Source organism: Psammomys obesus, unplaced genomic scaffold, assembly GCF_907164565.1.
Source record: "Psammomys obesus unplaced genomic scaffold, mPsaObe1.curated_primary_1811, whole genome shotgun sequence".
Taxonomy (NCBI): Eukaryota; Metazoa; Chordata; class Mammalia; order Rodentia; family Muridae; genus Psammomys; species Psammomys obesus.
Genome location: NW_026590486.1, coordinates 3,664,606 through 3,683,570, shown reverse-complemented (window position 1 = coordinate 3,683,570; position 18,965 = coordinate 3,664,606). Strand labels below are relative to the sequence as shown.

At 41.5% G+C, this 18,965-nt stretch overlaps 1 protein-coding gene across 1 annotated transcript in view; it reads right to left on the bottom strand.

The window, feature by feature from the left end:
• Atp10a (ATPase phospholipid transporting 10A (putative)) overlaps window positions 1-8,443 on the bottom strand; it is a 183,923-nt gene extending 175,480 nt beyond the window's left edge. The window contains exon 1 of the mRNA XM_055607510.1: window positions 7,959-8,443. Coding sequence (XP_055463485.1) covers window positions 7,959-8,419 — 461 coding nt within the window. The 5' untranslated portion in view covers window positions 8,420-8,443. The remainder of the gene's footprint in view (window positions 1-7,958) is intronic.
• Between the last annotated feature and the right edge of the window lie 10,522 nt (window positions 8,444-18,965).

The window sequence follows — 18,965 nt, the reverse complement described above, 5'->3', positions numbered from 1 at the left end:
AAGAAAAGAAAAGAAAAGAAAAGAAAAGAAAAGAAAAGAAAAGAAAAAAGATAACTAGCTCAGCTAGGATGTGGGAAGTGATAAGTAGCATATGAGGAAGGGGTGAGGCTCAAGCACCAGGGTTCCATGCACAGTGGCACTCATCTACAACACACTATATTTCGGGCACTGCTGCCTCAGATTAGCTGCTTACAGCTGAAGGGATGAGAATTCTGTTTCCAGAGTGTTAGACTGATTTTAAAAGGCAGCTACAGAGAGATAGAAGTAGGAAAGAAAGGGAGGTTTGGTTGGACCTTCGATAGGACCATGTTTATTCATGGTATTTTATCACCCACATGTGCAGATGGCCAAAATGTCTTCAAGATAAGGCGGTCCCTTCTATGGGACAGAAATGACTTCTGCAGTCCAGAGGGAACACTGGCAAGTATAGTCCTTCAGCAAGAAACTATCATTCTTAACTCTGAGAGTATAGACAAGCTTGAAGAGACAAGAGAGAGCAATTTTTATTCCCATCATACAGTCTTCTGTTACCTCCCATAAAAGAGTGTTCTGTATATGCTGTAAAGCCCAAAACAAGTTAATCAAAACAAGTTTAAAGTAAACTTAGTTTGTTTAATGTAAAATAATATTCAAAATATTTTAAAAATTGGTTATAAAGGATCACATGCTTGAGTATAATGAGTGAAATTTACAAAACACTTGCATGGCAAGAAACTCCCGAGCTCAGGCAGTTCCCAACAAAGTACATTGCATGATAGCTTCATTATAGGACAAGGATGCATAGGAATAAGAGCTGTCAGAAGTCTGCTGCTTCAGGTGCATAGACCTGGCCATCTCTGGCTGTATAGGTCTGACTAGCTATGGCCTTGTACACCAAACCAGGAAAACAAAACAAAATCTCTTTATCTAAAGATGAGTCACTCCCTGTGTCTAACATGACAGGAAGGATGGATTCTCTTGCCCAGTGGAGGATCTCAGAGTCTATACCCACATCTTAAGTGTCCCAAACAACAGAGAGGCAAATAGCAATTGCTCTGCCATCAATGTTTCCCAAACTGACATAATGGGAGGCTGTGAATAGGAACCTTGTACCTAAGCCTACCACCTCACTCGTATGAGACCTGCATAATAGGTCAATTTCTCATGCCCTTTGCCCTGGCATTCAATTCTTCCTTTTAGCAAAAGCTACTTTCAAGAACTATACCCTAACAGTTCATGTTCCCTCATTAAAGGAGTGTGCCAGATACTCAGTTATCAAATTCACAGCATTGGAAAGTTGTTCAGAACATCCACACCATATCTTTGACAGTTGGTTTCATCTGCCGAGTAACAAATGATTCAAGGAGTACAAAGACTTTGGCAGTGATGCTTACGGATGTTGTCTAAGAAACTTCCAAACCTAGTACTTGTTTAAAGTTTACTTCATTTTATTTTGCTTTACAAATTATGCCTCTAAACAAGTAATCTATTTTTAAATAGAATAAGGTTACTGCTGTTGGTACATAGTGGCCTAAAGATTTGCCCATGGGCAAAAGGAGTAAAGAGGTGGCTTTAGCCTTCTTTGTTAATTCAATCTATAATGTAAATTATTTGTTACAGATAGAACTGCTTGCTTTCATTTTTTCATCTGTTGGTTGAGTGTATGGAATGGAAAAGTAGACTTTTAAAAGTTTTTTGTTTGTTTTTTTTTGTTTTTTGTTTTTTTTTTTAGTAGGTTAATTTAGAAAACTTTGTAGAATAAATCATTTACACTTGACATGGCAGTCACTGACTTGGGTAGTTCTAGAGCAGTGGTTCCCAATCTTAGATTGAGAACCACTTTGGGGGCCAAATGACCCTTTCACAGGGGTCACATATCAGATACTTACATTACAATTCATAAGAGTAACAAAACTACAGGTATTAAACAGCACCAAAATAATTGTATGGGGTCTCCATAACATGAGGTGTGTTAAAGGGTTGCACCATTAGGAAGGTTAAAAACCACTCTTCTAGAATGTTCTAGAAACTGTTGAGAAAAAATACAAGGTAGTCACTATGTCTGGGAGTATATTTTTTAAATGGAAATTGAAAATCATTTCTTTTTGGGAAATCAACTAAGAATTAAACTGTCTCTTTACAAAGCTTGACATATAAAATATACTTACTATATAACCTTGGGTATAACAATTTGATGTTAACAAAATATGTATTGTCATGTTTTTAAATAATAGATATGGTCATTTAAGGTGACAGTTCCAAATTTTTAAAAAATTAGCATATCAAATTGAGTCTATTTCGTTCATTAAATAATAGCTGATATTGTTAATATTTGATAATATTTAAAACAAATATACAAAGGCCATCATATGTGAAAGCAAGTAATACCACCTAGACACTTTGTGTTCAGATTCATTCATTGGATTCATTCCTTGGATGACTTTGACTTCTTTTATAAATCTTCTAGGTTCTTGGTCCTTATGCAGGAGTCTGATGTAAACAAACAGCGAATTACGGTTACCTTATCCTTCTACAGAACTCTGGTACATGGTCAATTGTACAACTGACTTTAACTCATGTTAATCTTATTTAAGTTTTCCTTAACTTTGCCTCTTAATATTTCCCCACAAAGCTGTACATCCTGACTTATGTTCTATATCTCTGTCAACTTTTAAGTTTTATAATAACACTTTGATGGATCCTCTTCGGAGTTCCCTCTTAATTTCTGTTCCACTTTATCTCCCTTCTGTTAACCTAGAAGCAGGTACAAAGAGACTGATGCCCTGAAACACCTAAAGGCAGTTTGTGGCCTAATGCAGCATGGTCCATCCAACTCATTCCTGTTCTTGCCATTCTGGACATTGATTTTGGGACTCAGAATGTAAACAGCTGAGCTGAAATGGAGCCTTCTTTGCATCAATTAACTTCTCTGTCTCACCGGCTCAGTTCAACTTAACATCCTCCAGGACCAGCTCAACTCCTTGTCTGTTGCAGTGCTCCAGGATTAAAAAGAACTAGATCTGACTATTGCTAAGGATGCGATCTATGTCCTCCTCAAGCAAAGCTGCTTTCAGGCCAGCAAATTTTAACTGGTTTGAAACACAGCCTAAAGAAACAGGAACCAAACAAAAAATTCCTCTGTTCCCCTCCCACTCTGGTTCCTCCCCTTGATGATGTTTTTCTCCTTATTATCCTCATACCTGTGTTTTCACCTTGCCTTTTAAATGTTTTACTTATTGAGCTTCACCCTATACCCACCCTACAATGTCCACTTTATACCATCTCTGTTTCTCCCTGTCCCTCAACCCTTCCCAGGAAACCTCTCAGTTTTACATTGTAAGCAAATATATTCCTGATATGTCCACAAAATAAGACCTTTTAGACTCTTGGAAAAACCTTGGCTAAAAGAGACCTTCATCCCTCTTACCCTGGCCTAGATATAATTCTTTACACTGCCCTCTCTTTTATCTTGTTCCCTTCCTTTGATGCTCTGTAGCTCCCTGCTACTTCTGTTAGCTCATGTTGGTACAACAATCCTGGCAATGGGACCAGTCACTGTCACCCTGAATCAACTCTATGTTCACTATTCCCCTTTATCTCTCAGCCTTCTCAGGAAATCTCTAGTTTTACACTGTGAGCAAATCATCTACTTACAGCCCTCTAATAACTATTTCCCAAATCTCTTGAGGCGTGTAGGATGGCAAGCACGTATCCATCATGGCCGACCAAAGTAAGACTCTCCCCCAACTAATGACCAGAGGAGCCCCTCTTCAATGGACCTTGAACTAACCACTCTAACAAAGACTAAGCCTCATCAAAAAGCAGCTATAACACCCTGTCCTGCATTTTTTAATATCCTCTCATAGTTAGGAATGATGGTTTCCTGCTGAAGGACTACACTTCCCTTGCTGACTACAGAAGTCACTTTTTGCCCCATAACAGGCCACCTTCCATCTTCCCTTAGAGGCATTTTGGTCATACCACACATGGGTGATAAGATACCCCTCTCTGTGAATAAACGTGTTGTCCTATGTAGGGTCAAACAAAGCCTCTCTCATTCTGACTTTGGTCTCTCTACAGCTGCCTTTGTTTAATAAGCTAACACTGAGCACCTTCCAGATAACAGTAAAAATGAGATCCTTCTGTTTATCACAGCTCATTGTGGCAGTCAGCCCTCCATACCTGCAAGTCAACACATCCAAGGACTCAACCAACCTTGAACTAAAAATAAAATATGTCTCTGTATCCCTTTCTTGTCCTTGCTACCTAAACAATAAAAAAATAAAAAAACCAACAACTCTTTACACAGTATTTACAATGTATTAGATATTTGGTCATCTAGAGTTGATTTAAAGTACCCAGAAGGATGTGTAAGGTTTTGATGTAAATAACTACACACTTCCCATAAGGGACTGAAGCAGGCATGGCTATTGGTACCCACATAATCCCTGTTGTACACTTCCTGCTGTAGATTGCTATGAGCTGTACAGTGCTAGGACCCTTACTTTGGACTCCTACCAGGACATACTCTAACGGTGGTCTATCTAGCTCAGGACGCTCAATCCTTCTTCAAGAGACAGATATTTCTCCAGCCCACTAAATGTGGCTCAGGGGATCTTCCCAAACAGAGTCTGTAATCCACTGGAGGATAAAATGTGTTCAGAACATAGAGAATGGCTGCTTAACGTGCATTGCCTAGGAAGCTGCACTCTTGCCAAGCACTGTAGAAGATCCTCAGAGCAAGGGGCTTAAGAGACCTGTGACTAGAAAGCAGACACACAAAAGGTCATATAAAGAATGACATGTCATTAATCCACCTTTAAGGACAAGGTCCTTGGTAAGGGTTCTTTGAGCACAAAGTACTGGCTATAGTCCCACCTACTTGGTGACTGAGGCAGATGGATTACTTGAGCCCAGGAGTCATGGCCAGCCTAGGCACCTGGCTAAGATTACCCATCTCAAACAAGAAAAGAAAGCTGCTCTGATTGAATAAATGCCTAATTTGCACTGTATCTGAAGCACATGGAAAAGGCACAAGACAGGACAGACCTCCACATTTCACAGTAGTCTACGAATGGCTGTGCTCAGAGAGGTGCTAGCCAGACTGACCTAACACAGGTCTCTTTCTGAGCTCACCCAATGCAGTGGCCCATGAACCAAAGTTCATGTCCATCCTCACCCCCAGAGGCCTTAAAATTCATTCCTGAACTCTTCTCCGGTATGGCCAGCTTGTGTCACTCCATCTCCACCATCCCTTACCTGCAGCATCCACCCTCACTGCATGTCTCTGGTCTCATCCCTCTGGACCTTACATGGCCACCCCAGACCCTTAACTGTCTTTTCTAAAAGGTATCCCCTGGTAATCAACCTGCATTGCAGGGCCATGAGCCTAGCCTAGAGCCTTGTTCGGGGGCCTAACAGCAGCCCTGGATGGAACCCAACTTCCTCTTCCCTTCACCCCAAGGGCCTGATAACATCAATCCCAGGCTTCAGGGAATGGAAGAATTTGACCTGTCTTCCTATAACAAGGAAGAGAAGTGGAGCATAAGGCAAACTGCTTTCCCCAGTGATAAAATACTGGCAACTTCTGCATTGGGATGATGACAAGGTCAGAGATGGAAGTGAGATATCTGAGGTAAGGCTCCATATACAACCACTATCTCTCTCAAGTCCACTAACTACCCAGGAACCTTTCCTGGTGGAAGAGCTAGTCATTCCAAGGGAAACTATTTAACTTAGAGGCAAGGGAGCAATAGGTGCATCATAGGCCTCCCTGGAGGCTATACTGGGTCCTCAGGAACCAACTAGGAACTTAAACTTAGGTGGACATAGTTTTCCAGTATATCAGTTTTCTCTTCCACAAGATAGGTATGTTATCAAGGGTCAAATGACTTTGTCAGCTGAAAATAAACTATTTCCTAAAACTTAAGTATTTCTGAAAAGGAAGCTACTCAAATAGTAGGCTTGATGGAAGTGGGAAGAACATGTACACAGATGCAGAGACCTGTTAAAAACCCCACCTCAATGTGTACAGAGGACAGACACACAGTTGCCTGGAGTGTGAGACACTGAGGGCTTTTGTGTAAAGGATTCCACACTCCCTGGCCAAGGTTTCTGGTGAACAGGCCTCAGGAAATTCCATAGCTCTTTCCATCCACATCACCATGTCTGGTGACTGGCCAATGAGCACCTCTCCAGAACAAGCAATGGGCCTTACTCAAATGTGGGCTATCACATAAGAATCACCTCTTTGCTATTTCATATGCATTCCTGGGCCTATTCCCAGACCTGCTGAATCTAACCCACTGGAGATCTAATACTCTAAAAATCTTCCCAGTGGTTCTTACAGAAAGTTTGGTAAGCAAAAGCATAGGAATATGAGAAACTTGTTGAATATGAGCCATAGTACCACTTTGCAGTAGCTGAAAGTTAACCTCTCTGAACCTTAACCACTGCTCAGGCAGTGAAAACATTCAAGTCTGCCTAGGCAGCAAAGCATAAACCTATATTAAAAACAAAAAACAAAACTCAAATATGGAGAAAGTGATTCCTGGTCTTCTAACCTATCCCAGGAGACAAGTTCAACATCACCCATAGGTGTGGGACACAATTTGCCACTGAAAGGCAAGGGCTTCTTAGGGTGGCTTCAGGCGTGGTAGAAGCTGCACATGAAAAATGTCATCCAAGTAGGCACCTATGCCCACCCAACAAAGTAAGCCAAAGGAAAACAATGTAGTGAGCTTTAGATGGGGGTTAAAGGGTGTTACAGCTACTGGACAGAGAGCTCCAAGATGACCTACCTCCGTGTGGATGTCCATGTAATGACTACAGGGAGAAGGTGCACAGGAAACCCCGGCTCACATCCCAGCCTTAGGGTTCTGAGAGTAGGAGACTTACACTGAAAGGTAACAACTCCCTGTGGCACACCTGGAAACATCTCAGCCCCTCAAGGCCTCTTTTCAACTGGAAACAAGTTCTTACTATGAAAACTAGCCAGATCTGGATGGTGGTGGTGGCCCATGCTTTTAATCCCAGCACTCAGGAGGCAGAGGCAGGCAGATTTCTGAGTTAGAGGCCAGCCTGGTCTACAGTGAGTCCTGAGACAGCCAAGGCAACACAGAGAAACTCTCTCAAACAAAAAAAGGAGAGGAGGAGAAAAACAATAGAAAAAAAGAAAAAAAGAAAGAAAGAAAGAAAGAAGGAAAGAAAGAGAGAAAAGAAAAAAGAAAAGAAAAGAAAGAAAAGAAAAGAAAAGAAAAAAAAGAAAAGAGAAGAAGAAAACTGGGCAGTGCGGAGGTTCATGGCTGTAATCTCCCACTGGGGAGACTGAGGTACGAAGACCACCACCAGTTCAATAACATGCTCAGCTACATAGCAACCCTACCTCAAAACCATTGGGGAAAAATGGAGGAGGAGGAAGAGAAAATAAAAGAGGGAAAGGAGGGGGGAAGGGGAAGAGGGAGAGGATCAAGGATAGGGACAGAGAGATGGCGCTAAGAACCTAAAAATTGGTACCAAGTATGAGGCTGGATCACAAGTCCATCACATAGATGTACTGTTGTTTGTGCCCCGACCTTCCATCTGATCAGACGAGAACTTTTTTGTCCCAAGACAGCTATTATCTAAGACTGGGCTGTATATTCCTGTGTGTTAAATGTCATGGTGGCCAGCCAAGGACTGAGGCCAGGACTTCAGGTGATCACATCCTAGACATAAGGTAGGGGCAGTTGTGGATGATGCTGCCCTCATGCTGCCAGATGTCAACCATGGATTTGTTCTGGCTTAGAAGTTAAGTCAAGTGCCAGTCTGAGACTGGGGACCGGTGTGGTCTCCTGTATCTAGGGCGCTGAGGAGCCTTTGAGGCTGAATGACTTCACCTGGCCAGCTCTGCTCCTTGGGCCACCCTGGCCTCAAGCAAGTTCACACTCAACACCAACTTCCCAGAGGCTCTCAACCCTTTTGGGACCAATGAGGCTCACCTGCTGAAGACAAGGCAGTCCAAGTGATTGATTTCGTGGTCCGAGCGGTGGCGGCTATAGTCCTCCCACAGGTCCTTGATAGCTGTGACTGCCAGTATGAAGAGCACAGGGGCCAGCGCCAGGCCCGGCTGGAAGGCGTTCACCGCTGGCACAAAGTTTAGTAGGGCGATGAAAACGAAGTAGACGTTGGCCAGGCGGTGGAACTGCTCGAAGAGGTTCTTGGGCAAGAAGGACAGCAGCGTGTACTTGGTGGTCTTTAGACAGTTGTCGGCCAGGTGCTGGGTACAGCCGCGCATCAGCAGTCGCTCCCCCTTGGGGGCTCCGGTGGCGGAGTCCTCGGTGCCCGGGGGCGGCAGCAGGTTGGAGCGCACCGTGCGCGTCCTGCCCTCCCAGCGCCTTCGTCGCGGACGCCGCCGCCCATGGGGTGCGGACTCGTCGGCTGCCGTGAGCTCCCGCTCCATGGCCGCGTGTTGCCGCGCCCGGCTCGTCTGCCGCTCGCGCCAGCCTCCTAGGTGATCATCGCCCGCCGCCCAGGCGCGGCAGAGCGGGCTCCCCTCCTGCGGGACGCACGAAGACTGTGGTCAGCGTGTCCGCCCCGCCCAACCCGCGCGGCCCGTCCAGCCTTCGAGGTTTGCAGTACCCACCGGGCGGGAGAGCGCGGGCGGGCCCGGCACCCTGCCCCTAGCAGTCCCCTCCCGCCACCCGGGCGGCCTGGGTGGTTTCCGCCGAGGTGGCTCCTCTGCCCCGCCCTCACTCAGCGCCCAGATTCAGATTGGGCGGATAGCGGGAAACAAAAAGAGCCCGCGCTGGAAACTTTACAGAGCTTTACTTTCGTTTCTCTGCAGCGTCCAGTTTAGTTTCAGAGTTTGCAAACGCTTGTTGCCTCTGAGAAGAGAAGTAAACTGTGGGATTGAAAGTCAGGATACCTCATCCCCTCCTCTTAGCTTGCCTGATCTGACTAGAGCAGGCAGACTTGTTCCTGAACCAGGAAATGGTGTCTGGAGAGCTGGAATAGGCATCTCCTCCAGGATGGGATCACTTGGAGTAATCCCTGGTATACTAGTTTTCCAGTTTTCAAATTTTATTTTGAAGATCACACTGGCGCCTAAGAACTCTCTATGAAGTCAATATTCCTGTCTTTTTACAAAACCCTACCTTACTGTTCAGCCCACATTTTTTTTTTAGTGAACCAGACATTTTGTTTTTCTAAAATAATCATCTTTACTCCCCAAATAAGGTGGTTTGTTTTTGTTTGTTTGTTTGTTTGTTTGTTTGTTTTAACTTCTTTGTAGTAGAGAAGATTATAATGTAATCTGTGTTCCTTCCCCCGGTGGACAGGACTGAGATTCCCTAAGGCAGCTCTGATCTAGAGATATAGAAAGAAACTGAGTACTGAAGGCAACTGATAGGCAGCTGAGGGAATGTGAGCAAAGGGATCCTTTTCCATTGATGAGAAAGAGGAGTTTGCATTCATTGAATAGTGGGTGATTGGCGTTGAGTTTGGAAGGAGCTGTGAAGCACAATACCATTAAAGGCCCACAGTTTCTACTCTGTGTGGCTCTCTTTACAGATACATAGATGAGAAATGGGGATATTTGTAGTCTGAAAGGCCATGGCTGGGGACCAAATGAGAAATAACTTTTGGGGCACTTTGTGTCCAGATTTGAGAACTTTATCTTCTTCCTGTGATAGGCTAGCTTCTCCTTTCTCTCCCTACCTAGGAGTATGTGTTGGCCTTGGTTGCTTCCTCTGACTGTTCGCTGACCATTCTCTGCCCTGGTTTTACTCAAATCGTTTGTCTTCACCTAACCCTCTTTATGGATGATCCCAAACTTGTTCTCCCTTCCTTAAACCCTACCTAGCTGTAGGAGGGTCTCGTTTTTGAAGCAGCCCACAGTATTCACTAGAATCTAGCATAAGAAGAATGAAGTAACTGATACCAAAAAAAGAAAGAAAAGAAAAGAAAAAAGAAAGAGAGAGAGAAAAGAAAAAAAGTTCTTAATCAAATTTCCCAACCTACAGTAAGAGGTTCAAATTTGAAGGGTGAAAGACAGATCAGAAAATCATTGGGCTAATATGTCTGCATTTCTCCGAAAGAACTCTTACAGTAGACCAGTAGCATACTAAACTAAAGATCAGTAGCAAATTTAGTCCTTAACACCTCTGGCTTTGTTTTCAACTCCATCGCATAACCCAGTGGAGTTGCCAGTGGACAAGTCTCTTGTCTTCACAAGTATTCTAGTACTGCCTCAAAGCACTGCCTCCCAATATCCTTGCTGCATTTGGTCCACACTGTCAAAGTAGTTAGTTATTTGAGCACTTCATTCTGTATCCTTACCCTGGAGCTCCTAGGAATCCCCTCCTGCTTTCAAAGTCAAATGCTGACTCCTCAGGCAAAGATCCCTTGAGGCCCTAGGGGAACTAGCACCAGCTGGTTTAAGGCTGCCCCTTCTTTTCCCTGGCCACCCCAGGGAGAGATGTCTCCTTACCCTTCTCAGAACAGACCATTTCTCTCCAGTCTACATTCCATGCTAAGGTTCCAAGATTCTGTGAGTCATACTGCCCCACCAGTCTGGAATCTTCCCTCATATGCCCTTCACAAATCCAAAATCAGTATTTCCAGTTGGGCTTAGCTCATCTCATCTCCCAAAAGAGATGATCTCTACACACACACACACACACACACACACACAAACACACGATCCTAGTCATTGTAGGACTTTTGAGCTTAGATGTTGTCCACCAGTCTAATTCACAGACTCTAGGCTGCCTAGACAAGAACAAGGCTGTGATGTAACCTGGCCAGTGCTGTGCTTGCCACCCAAACCTCTGAACTTTTTATGACACCAGGCTACTGGGTCCTGGGCAAATCACCGAACCCATCCTGTTCAACAAGCCTCTTTTCACCATTGGAGTTGTTGCCTGAAATTGTTGTAGGAAGCAAGAATGAAAGGAAAAACTATCAAGGTCAATTAGCATTCTTTTGGCACTGACATTCTAGTAGGAAGAGAATGCAACCCACAAGAAATCCTGAAAACCACCCAAGAGTAGTAGGTGGAACCCTGTAGGGGTGCAAGAGAGGTAAGAGGGAAGTCAAAAGGAGAAACCTGGATCAGGCAAGATCTGTGAGAGAGCCAGGCTGAGAGACTTTTCTGCACAAAGGCCTCAAAACAGGACAACTCTAGAAGTGACCTTTAAAAAGGTAGGGCTCTGTCTGTAATTCATTGAGAAACCCACTGTCCTTTCACCCACATACTACATGAATACTAGCATAACCCAGAGTAGTATTCCCTTCAAAGAAGACATGGACATGCTGGGGCACAGAGCACAGGACCATTAAGTGTACAGCTGCTGCTTCTGTGGATGGAAGTCAAGAGCTTTTCTGATAACCCTGAACATAGGCTTGAGGTAATGAGCCATGCAGATACCAAGTTTAGATAGCCACAGGGGTCTAGATTCAGCAGAGGGAGCTGTGTCTGGAGCTAGATGAGGGAGCAGAAACATGAAGATGCATAAATATGTAAATCCTCCTGAGAATTTGGACCTATTTATTGAATGCAAAAGGAAGCTTTGTGCAGGTGTTGAGCAGAGGAATCATGTGATTACACTCAGGTTTTCGAATTTTTCCTGTTCGCTGTGTGGCTCAAGGGCCTGAATAGAAGCAAAGGAGGCAGCACAGTAAGTAGTCACTGCAGTGCAGAAAAATACAGTGGCTCAGGCAAGTAGTTATATAGAGGGGAAAGGAAACTATGTAGTGCAGGAGGATTTAATATTAGGATATAAAGAAAAGAATGGCATATGGCCAAGCAGCTGAAAGTGGAGTTGCCATCCACACTGATGTGGCAGGTTGAGGCTGTTGCAGCATTCGAAAACACTGGGAAAGACCAAAGACTTAGACTCAATTCAAATGTTGGTTAAGTGAATGTATCCTTACTGCTAGCATGGCAGCCTTATATACAAACAGCATGTGGAGCTGAAGGGGACTAAAGGAAGGGTTTATAAAGATAGATATCAAAAGTGTACATTACAATTATCTATAGAATCCACAGCTGGGCAAGGAAATTGTTTGGTTCCCTGAACTGTTTCTCTTTCCCATTACATAGCAATAAAAAGACCACTTGATCCCAGTCCCATAGCAATAAGCAAGCTTACAAAAGTGAAATGCAAGGCCGTTAAATACCTCATAGCAGGAACACCATTATCCCGTTCTTATCTCACCTGTAGGCTATTGGGATCTCACAGGCATTCCAGGGCAAAGGTCAACAGTCTTTAAGGGATGGCTGGTACCATATTAAGTTTCTCTAGCCATCATAGGAAAGTTGCATGTAAGTTATTACATAGTTTTGTGTAATAACTTCTGGGGGAAATGTCTCTAAGAATGGGATAGAGCAATTTATTTCTGGGCAGGCAATCACACAGTGACATCAGGTTAAGGCTGGCTGTCACATCCCCACAAGGCAAGGCCAGAGGTAGACAGGAAGGCCAAGGATGTCTAGGAGGAGGATTAGCCAATCCATGCATAAGAAAGAGTGGGAGAAGGCGGAGTTGTCAGCATGCTGAACTTCACTCCCCTTTTTTGAGGGACAGGAGTCATGTCTGCATTTGCTGCAGTTACACAGAGGTTATGGATTCCCCAAGACAAATGCATGGGACAAGAGGGCCTGATTGCCTTTTAGGACACTGCCATCAGGAAAGGCAATAAATCAGGATATGGTTTGGAAGTACATCAGCCTGTCCCTGTCAAAAGATTTTACATTCAAGGATTCAACTAACCACAGCTAGAAAATATTTTGAAGCCAGTGAATTTTCATTGACTGTATATAGGTATTTTTCCTTGCTATTATTCTCTGAACAATATAGTCTATTTACATAGACTATTACATATATGTTACATAGCATATCAACAGTATCGGGAATTAGGAAAAAAATATAAGGATGATTTAGTATATGGAAATGTGCATAGGTTATAATAACTGTTAGACAATTTTGAATATAAACGATATGAACTATATAGATATCATGGTGGAGAAATGCAGACATTTCAGCCCAGTGATTTTCTGATCTGGCTTTCACCCTTCAAATTTGAACCTCTTACTGTAGGTAGGGAAATTTGATTGAGAACTTTTTTTCTTTTCTCTCTCTCTTTCTTTTTTCTTTTCTTTTCTTTGTTTTTTGTATCAGTTACTTCATTCTTCTTATACTGGATTGTAGTGAATACTGTGGGCTGCTTCAAAACAAGACCCTCCTACAGCTGGGTAGGGTTTAAGGAAGGGAAACAAGTTTGGGATCATCCAAGAAGAGGGATAGATGAAGACAAATTATTTGAGTAAAACCAGGGCAGGGAATGGTCAGCGAACAGTCAAAGGAAGCAACCAAGGGCAACAGATGATGCTGAGGTAGGGAGAGACTGAGCGCCTTATTAGCTACATCTGAGCAGAGGTCCTCTCCATGCATGGTCCTTGGTTGATGCATCAGTCTCTTGCAAAATCTCCCTGGGCTCAAATTTTTTAGCTTTGTTGGTCTTGTGGGGTTGTCCCCTTTCGTGTCCTTCTAGTCTCCCCTTCTTCTGTAAGATTCCCTGCACTCCGCCCAAAGTTTGGCTATGAGTCTCAGCATCTGCTTTCATCACCTGTTGGATGGAGCCTTTCAGAATACCCTCTATGATAGGCTCCCATCCTGTTCCCTCTTATCTACTGCTTCTGGTGTCTACCCTGTTTGCCATTCTTAATGAGATTTAAGCATCTTCCCTAAGGTCCTCCTTGCTGTTTATTTAGCTCTTTAGGTCTTTAGGTCTGCAGATTTTACTAGGCACCATGATTCTTAAAGACTTCTTGGGTGATTGTCATGAGTAAGGAGGTATAGTCATATATGATCTACATCTGCAATGAGCAGGAGCCTGCATTTCAGTCAAGTCACTGGGTTTTCAAGAAAACCTGACCAAAAAAAAAAAAAAAAAAAACTCGTGCAAGGGGGATTATCCTCCTTATAAGTAAAGTTGCCAAGAAAAGGAGCAAACAAAGAATATTAGAAATGTTTGGAAGTGTCAAGGCGGTTAATTTCCCTGCCTCTGATTAGTAGTTGGTATCAGTGCAGATAATTTTTCTATCTCTGCAAACAGTTCATGTCATGAACTAGCAATGCTATTGTATTGTTACTGATAGAGTCTTAGCATCTTCACCTCTGATAGATTAGAGAATGTATGTAGAAACTCCCCAAAAAAGTTAGAAGTCATCCTTCAACTTCTATTCCTCAAGAACCATTCCTGTGAAGAACAGTGGTCACATACCCATAATCTGTGAATTTGAGAGGCAGAAACAGGAGGATTTCAAGTGAAAGGCAGGACAAGGCATGGTGGAATATGTCTGTAATACCTACACTAAATGAACACAAGAGAGTCATAAGTTCAAGGCCAGCCTGGGCTTTATAGCAAGTTATAGCAAGCACAAAACTTAACCTGTGTTAACCCTATTTTTAAAAACCCAAAGCAAGCAATCAAAACAAAGCAAAAAAAATAATAGTTTGATGGTGACTATGAGCTACACAGACAGACTGGTCTCAAACAAATCATATGAAAAACCTTCCGAAGTGCCCAAAGGAGTGAAACCAGCAGAATACATCTGTTCATGACAAAGGACTGAAGAGGGGCAGCATGTGACTCTGCAGGCTGAGATAATGATGCTTCATCCTTAAACTGGTGTACCAGAGAAGCAAAGTTCTGCAGACAAAGAACAAATAAGGATATATAAGCAAATGTATTTAGAAATAGGAAAATAACATATAGTGCGTTGACAAAGGCTAAGAACCCAAACTCCTCTGAATGCCTGAGAGAATGTAGATTAGAGGAACTCTTAAGTTCTGCTGGTGGGAGTGTGAATTGCTGAAGCCACTTGGATATTGCTTGGTATACTTCATTTGAAAAGTAAATCCTAAAAAAAAAAAAAAAAAGAAAGAAAAGAAAAGTAAATCCTCAAAACCCAATGTCCTCATTCCGAAGAAAATATAAAAAAGGAATTTTACACATAAATAACACATTCATAAATGGTAAGTTTGGTTCATAAAATGCAATGGTTAAGTATTCACAAAATGAAAAAACCTTACAAAATGAAATTTAATTAGGGCCACACTCAATAAACATTTGGCGAAACCCAATGAAACCCAACATTGAGTGAAAACAGATTTCAAGAGCCTACATGCAGGGCAATACTGTTCTTAGAGATCACAGATACTATTAACAATACTAAGAAGAACATTGTTAATCAAATGTGATCATTTCTCGTAAAGTTTGCTTAATATAGAATAGAACCATTGCACTCTTGGGCACTTATCCTAGATAAATTAAAATTAACTTACATACAGCATAGTAGTTCTATTCATGGTAGTCAAGAACTAGAAACAGACCAAATCCCTCCAACAGGCTAATGGACAGCAAATCCTGGTGCATATACACCACAGAATTAACTAGCTTGCCATAAAAGCAAGTTATTGATACACACAGCTTTGATGGGTCTCAAGAGAAAGATACTGAGTAAAGGAAGCTCATCTCTACAGGCTACATATAGTGTAATCTCACTAATACAGCATTCTTGAAACAACAGATAATAAAGACAAGAGTAACATGCTGATTGCCAGTGATTATGGAGAAAGAAGAAATAGAATAGTCTGCAGTTATAAAAGAATACTCACTTCAGAGCATCCTTGTGATAGATTGTTCTGTATTTAATTAAGTTGCTGTTGCAGGAATCAATATATGACAGATTCATGGAATACCTACAAATATGTATATGATGACATCTGAACAAAGCTGATAGATTATATCAGTTATCACACAAATATACTTATACTTTATAAACATTGTGTAAAGTACATTTAACTAATATATTAAAATTATATAATATATAAGCGATATATTTAAGTGTAATAATATACCTGACATTTTATTAATCATTAAACTTGTTAAACTTAACTTTATGAATAGTAATCTTCTGATTATCATCCATCTATATATCATTGCTAACATCATAACTAATGATACCTAATATATAGTTGTGGTGATTCCCCAACAAACTTTACAGCAGGCAGGGTAAGGTAAAAATGAAACTCTGCTCAGCCTGGTTTTATTGTAGCCAGTGTTGGACCAAGACTTAGAGAGTCTGGCCCAGATCATTTTACTTCAGCCAAATTTAAGCACAGCATAATTTTGAAAAACAATTTTTTTCAGGAACAACTAAATATGTCTCAAGTGCACAAGTTGAGACATGTTTACATCTTTACAAAGTACATCTGGCTTCTTTCACAGGAAAGAAGTGCCTAAGAAAGAAGTGACTGAGAGACAGTGCCCAATATTTAGGTTCTAGGGAGCTTGACTGAGATATCCATAACTCCTGTGGGTGTCAAAGGACTGGCCTGGCCCTAAGATAGCAGAGAAGTCACTTAGGCTGTAAAGTACAGGTGACGTCACTCATAATAACGGGTTTGTGGTCTAAAAGTAATGCTCAAGATTTAAGAGAAAGGGCCCAGGATAAGTTCTGAAATGTATATGCAGAGCCTCTCTCATCAGACATCAAAGGATCACCAGGTTGTAACACTACATCATTCCTTGCATTCCAGAAAGGACAGCTCCAGGTTTCATTTCATTGAAGAGGTAAGCTATGTGCTTAACTTTCCTGAAGTCTCTAGTAATTTTCTGTGTGTACAAGTCCTTTTTAGCCCTCTACATGTAGTGTTCACATACTAAATGGTATATTCAGAAAATAAGCCACAAAAAATAAAAACACAAATTCCGCTATCAAAATATAACAATACAAAGGATATGTCTTAGTATGTTTTATTAATGAAAGTATCATTTCTGATATTATTTAAGCAGACCTATACAGCTGGAAAAAAAAGAGCCCAGAAATACGTTTTTCTATATATTGGAAATTCAGTTTGTGGTTCGAAGTAAAAAATAAAAGAAAGAAATATGAGCTTATGACATGAGGTAAACTGACCATTACAAAAGTAAAGTAAATAAGTTCTTTCTCTGTATTTCTGATGTATTTGTTATTTAAATATGGGTTTTTAAATATTTTATGTGTATACATGTGTACTTCTGTGTGTGTGCCTGTGTTTATTATATCTATCTATCTGTCTGTGTATATGTGTGTGTAAGTTTGTACACATGTGTGTGAGTACCATTGGAAACTAAAAGAGAAAATCAGATCTTCTGGAGCTGGATTTACTGGCAGCTGTGAGCGGAATGATACAGTTTCTGGTCTAATTAAATTAGGCCAGAACTAAATTCTAGTTTTCTTCATGAGCATCAAACACTCTTAACTACAGAGCCATTGTTCCTCTACCTCCTCCTTTGTTTTAAGAAAGGGGTGACCTGGAACAGCTCTAGACAGTTTTTGCCCCTGCTTCTTTTTTTAATTTTAATTTTTTCTTATCAGTTACATTTTATTAACTCTGTATCCCAGCCATGTCCCGCTCCCTCATTCCCTCCCAGTCCCTCCCTCCCTCCCTCATCTCCACCATGCTCCTTTCCAAGTCCACTAATGGGGGGGACCTCCTCCCCATTCATCTGATTCTGTTTTATCAGGTATCTTCAGGACTGGCTGCAAAGCTCTCCTCTGTGGCCTAACAGGACTGCTCCTCCCTTGGGGGGTGGGGAGGCCAAAGAGCCAGTCATTGAGTTCCCCTGCTTCTTATGTTGATGGATTACAAGACACTTTCACCACAGTAACTTTTTTAAGTTTAAAAACATCAAAAACATGTATGCCATAGTCATTTGTTTTTAATTTTTAAATTGTACATGTTCACTGTACATGCTATTGTATTTTTACAAAACATATACTGTTGGTTACTGATACCCCATACCCTCCTACCTTCCCTTTGCCCCTTGTTCTTCACATTAGCCGCCTTTCTCTCTATAGAAGCTTTATTTTCACTTTGCTGCCGTACATACAGACTCTATTTAATGTATCTACATAAAATATAAGAGCAAACATTGAATATTTGTCTTTCTGAGACTGGCATGAATCACTTAATATAATGATGTCGAGTTGCACCCATTTTTCTGCTAAGGACATAACTCCCTTCTTTATGGCTGAAGTAGTCTCTTTTATAAACCATTTTTTTTTTTTGTTATCCATTTCTCTATCGTTTGGTTTCATAACTAAGTTATTGTGAATAGTAATAAACAATAGTGAACACTGATGTACACATAATCTCTCTGACCTTGACTTGAAGATTTTTGAGAAAATACCCAGGAGTGGTATAGCTTCATTGGAGGGTAGATCTATCTTTAGTTTGTTAAAAAGCCTCCATACTTATTTCCGTGGTAACTGGATTACTTTACATTCCCACAAGTGAGTAAATGCTCCATTTTGTCCACATCCTTGGCAGTATTTGTTACTTTTTTTTTTTCTTAATGGCTGTCTTTCTGACTTGGGGGTAAGAAGGAATTTTGATATACTTTTGATTTGTATTCCTCTGATGCTTAGTTAGGTTGGAAATTGTTCATATGTTTATAGGCAATTTATATTTCGTATTTTGAGACCTTTCTGCTCATTTCATTAACTCATTTATTTATTGAGGTGTTTTTTTTTTCTTGTTTAGCTTTTTAAATTGTAGAAGGCTCAGCTCACAGAAAGCATTGGAGGAACAAGGCTTGTTAAACACAAGCACACATACCAATTTTCTTCAAAGAAAAAAAATGACTGACTCATGGTCATCTGGAAGGCTGGAGTGGATATTGTTTAACAACTTGGTAATCTTTTTGCTATTCTATGGAGTGAGCCTTCCTGATTTCCCCAATATCCTGAGCATTGTTTAGGCCCTAATCTTAAACTTAATATCTCAGTGACGAGAACCCATCCTTATGAAAATGTCTCAGGTACTTTATATTCTCTATCAATAGGATCTATCTGAATGCTTATTACAAATGCTTATTACAAAACCCTGAGCACTGTCTACCAGTTAATAGAACTCATTCTTATTGTAAAGGTCATGGGCTCTTTGCTATATTAG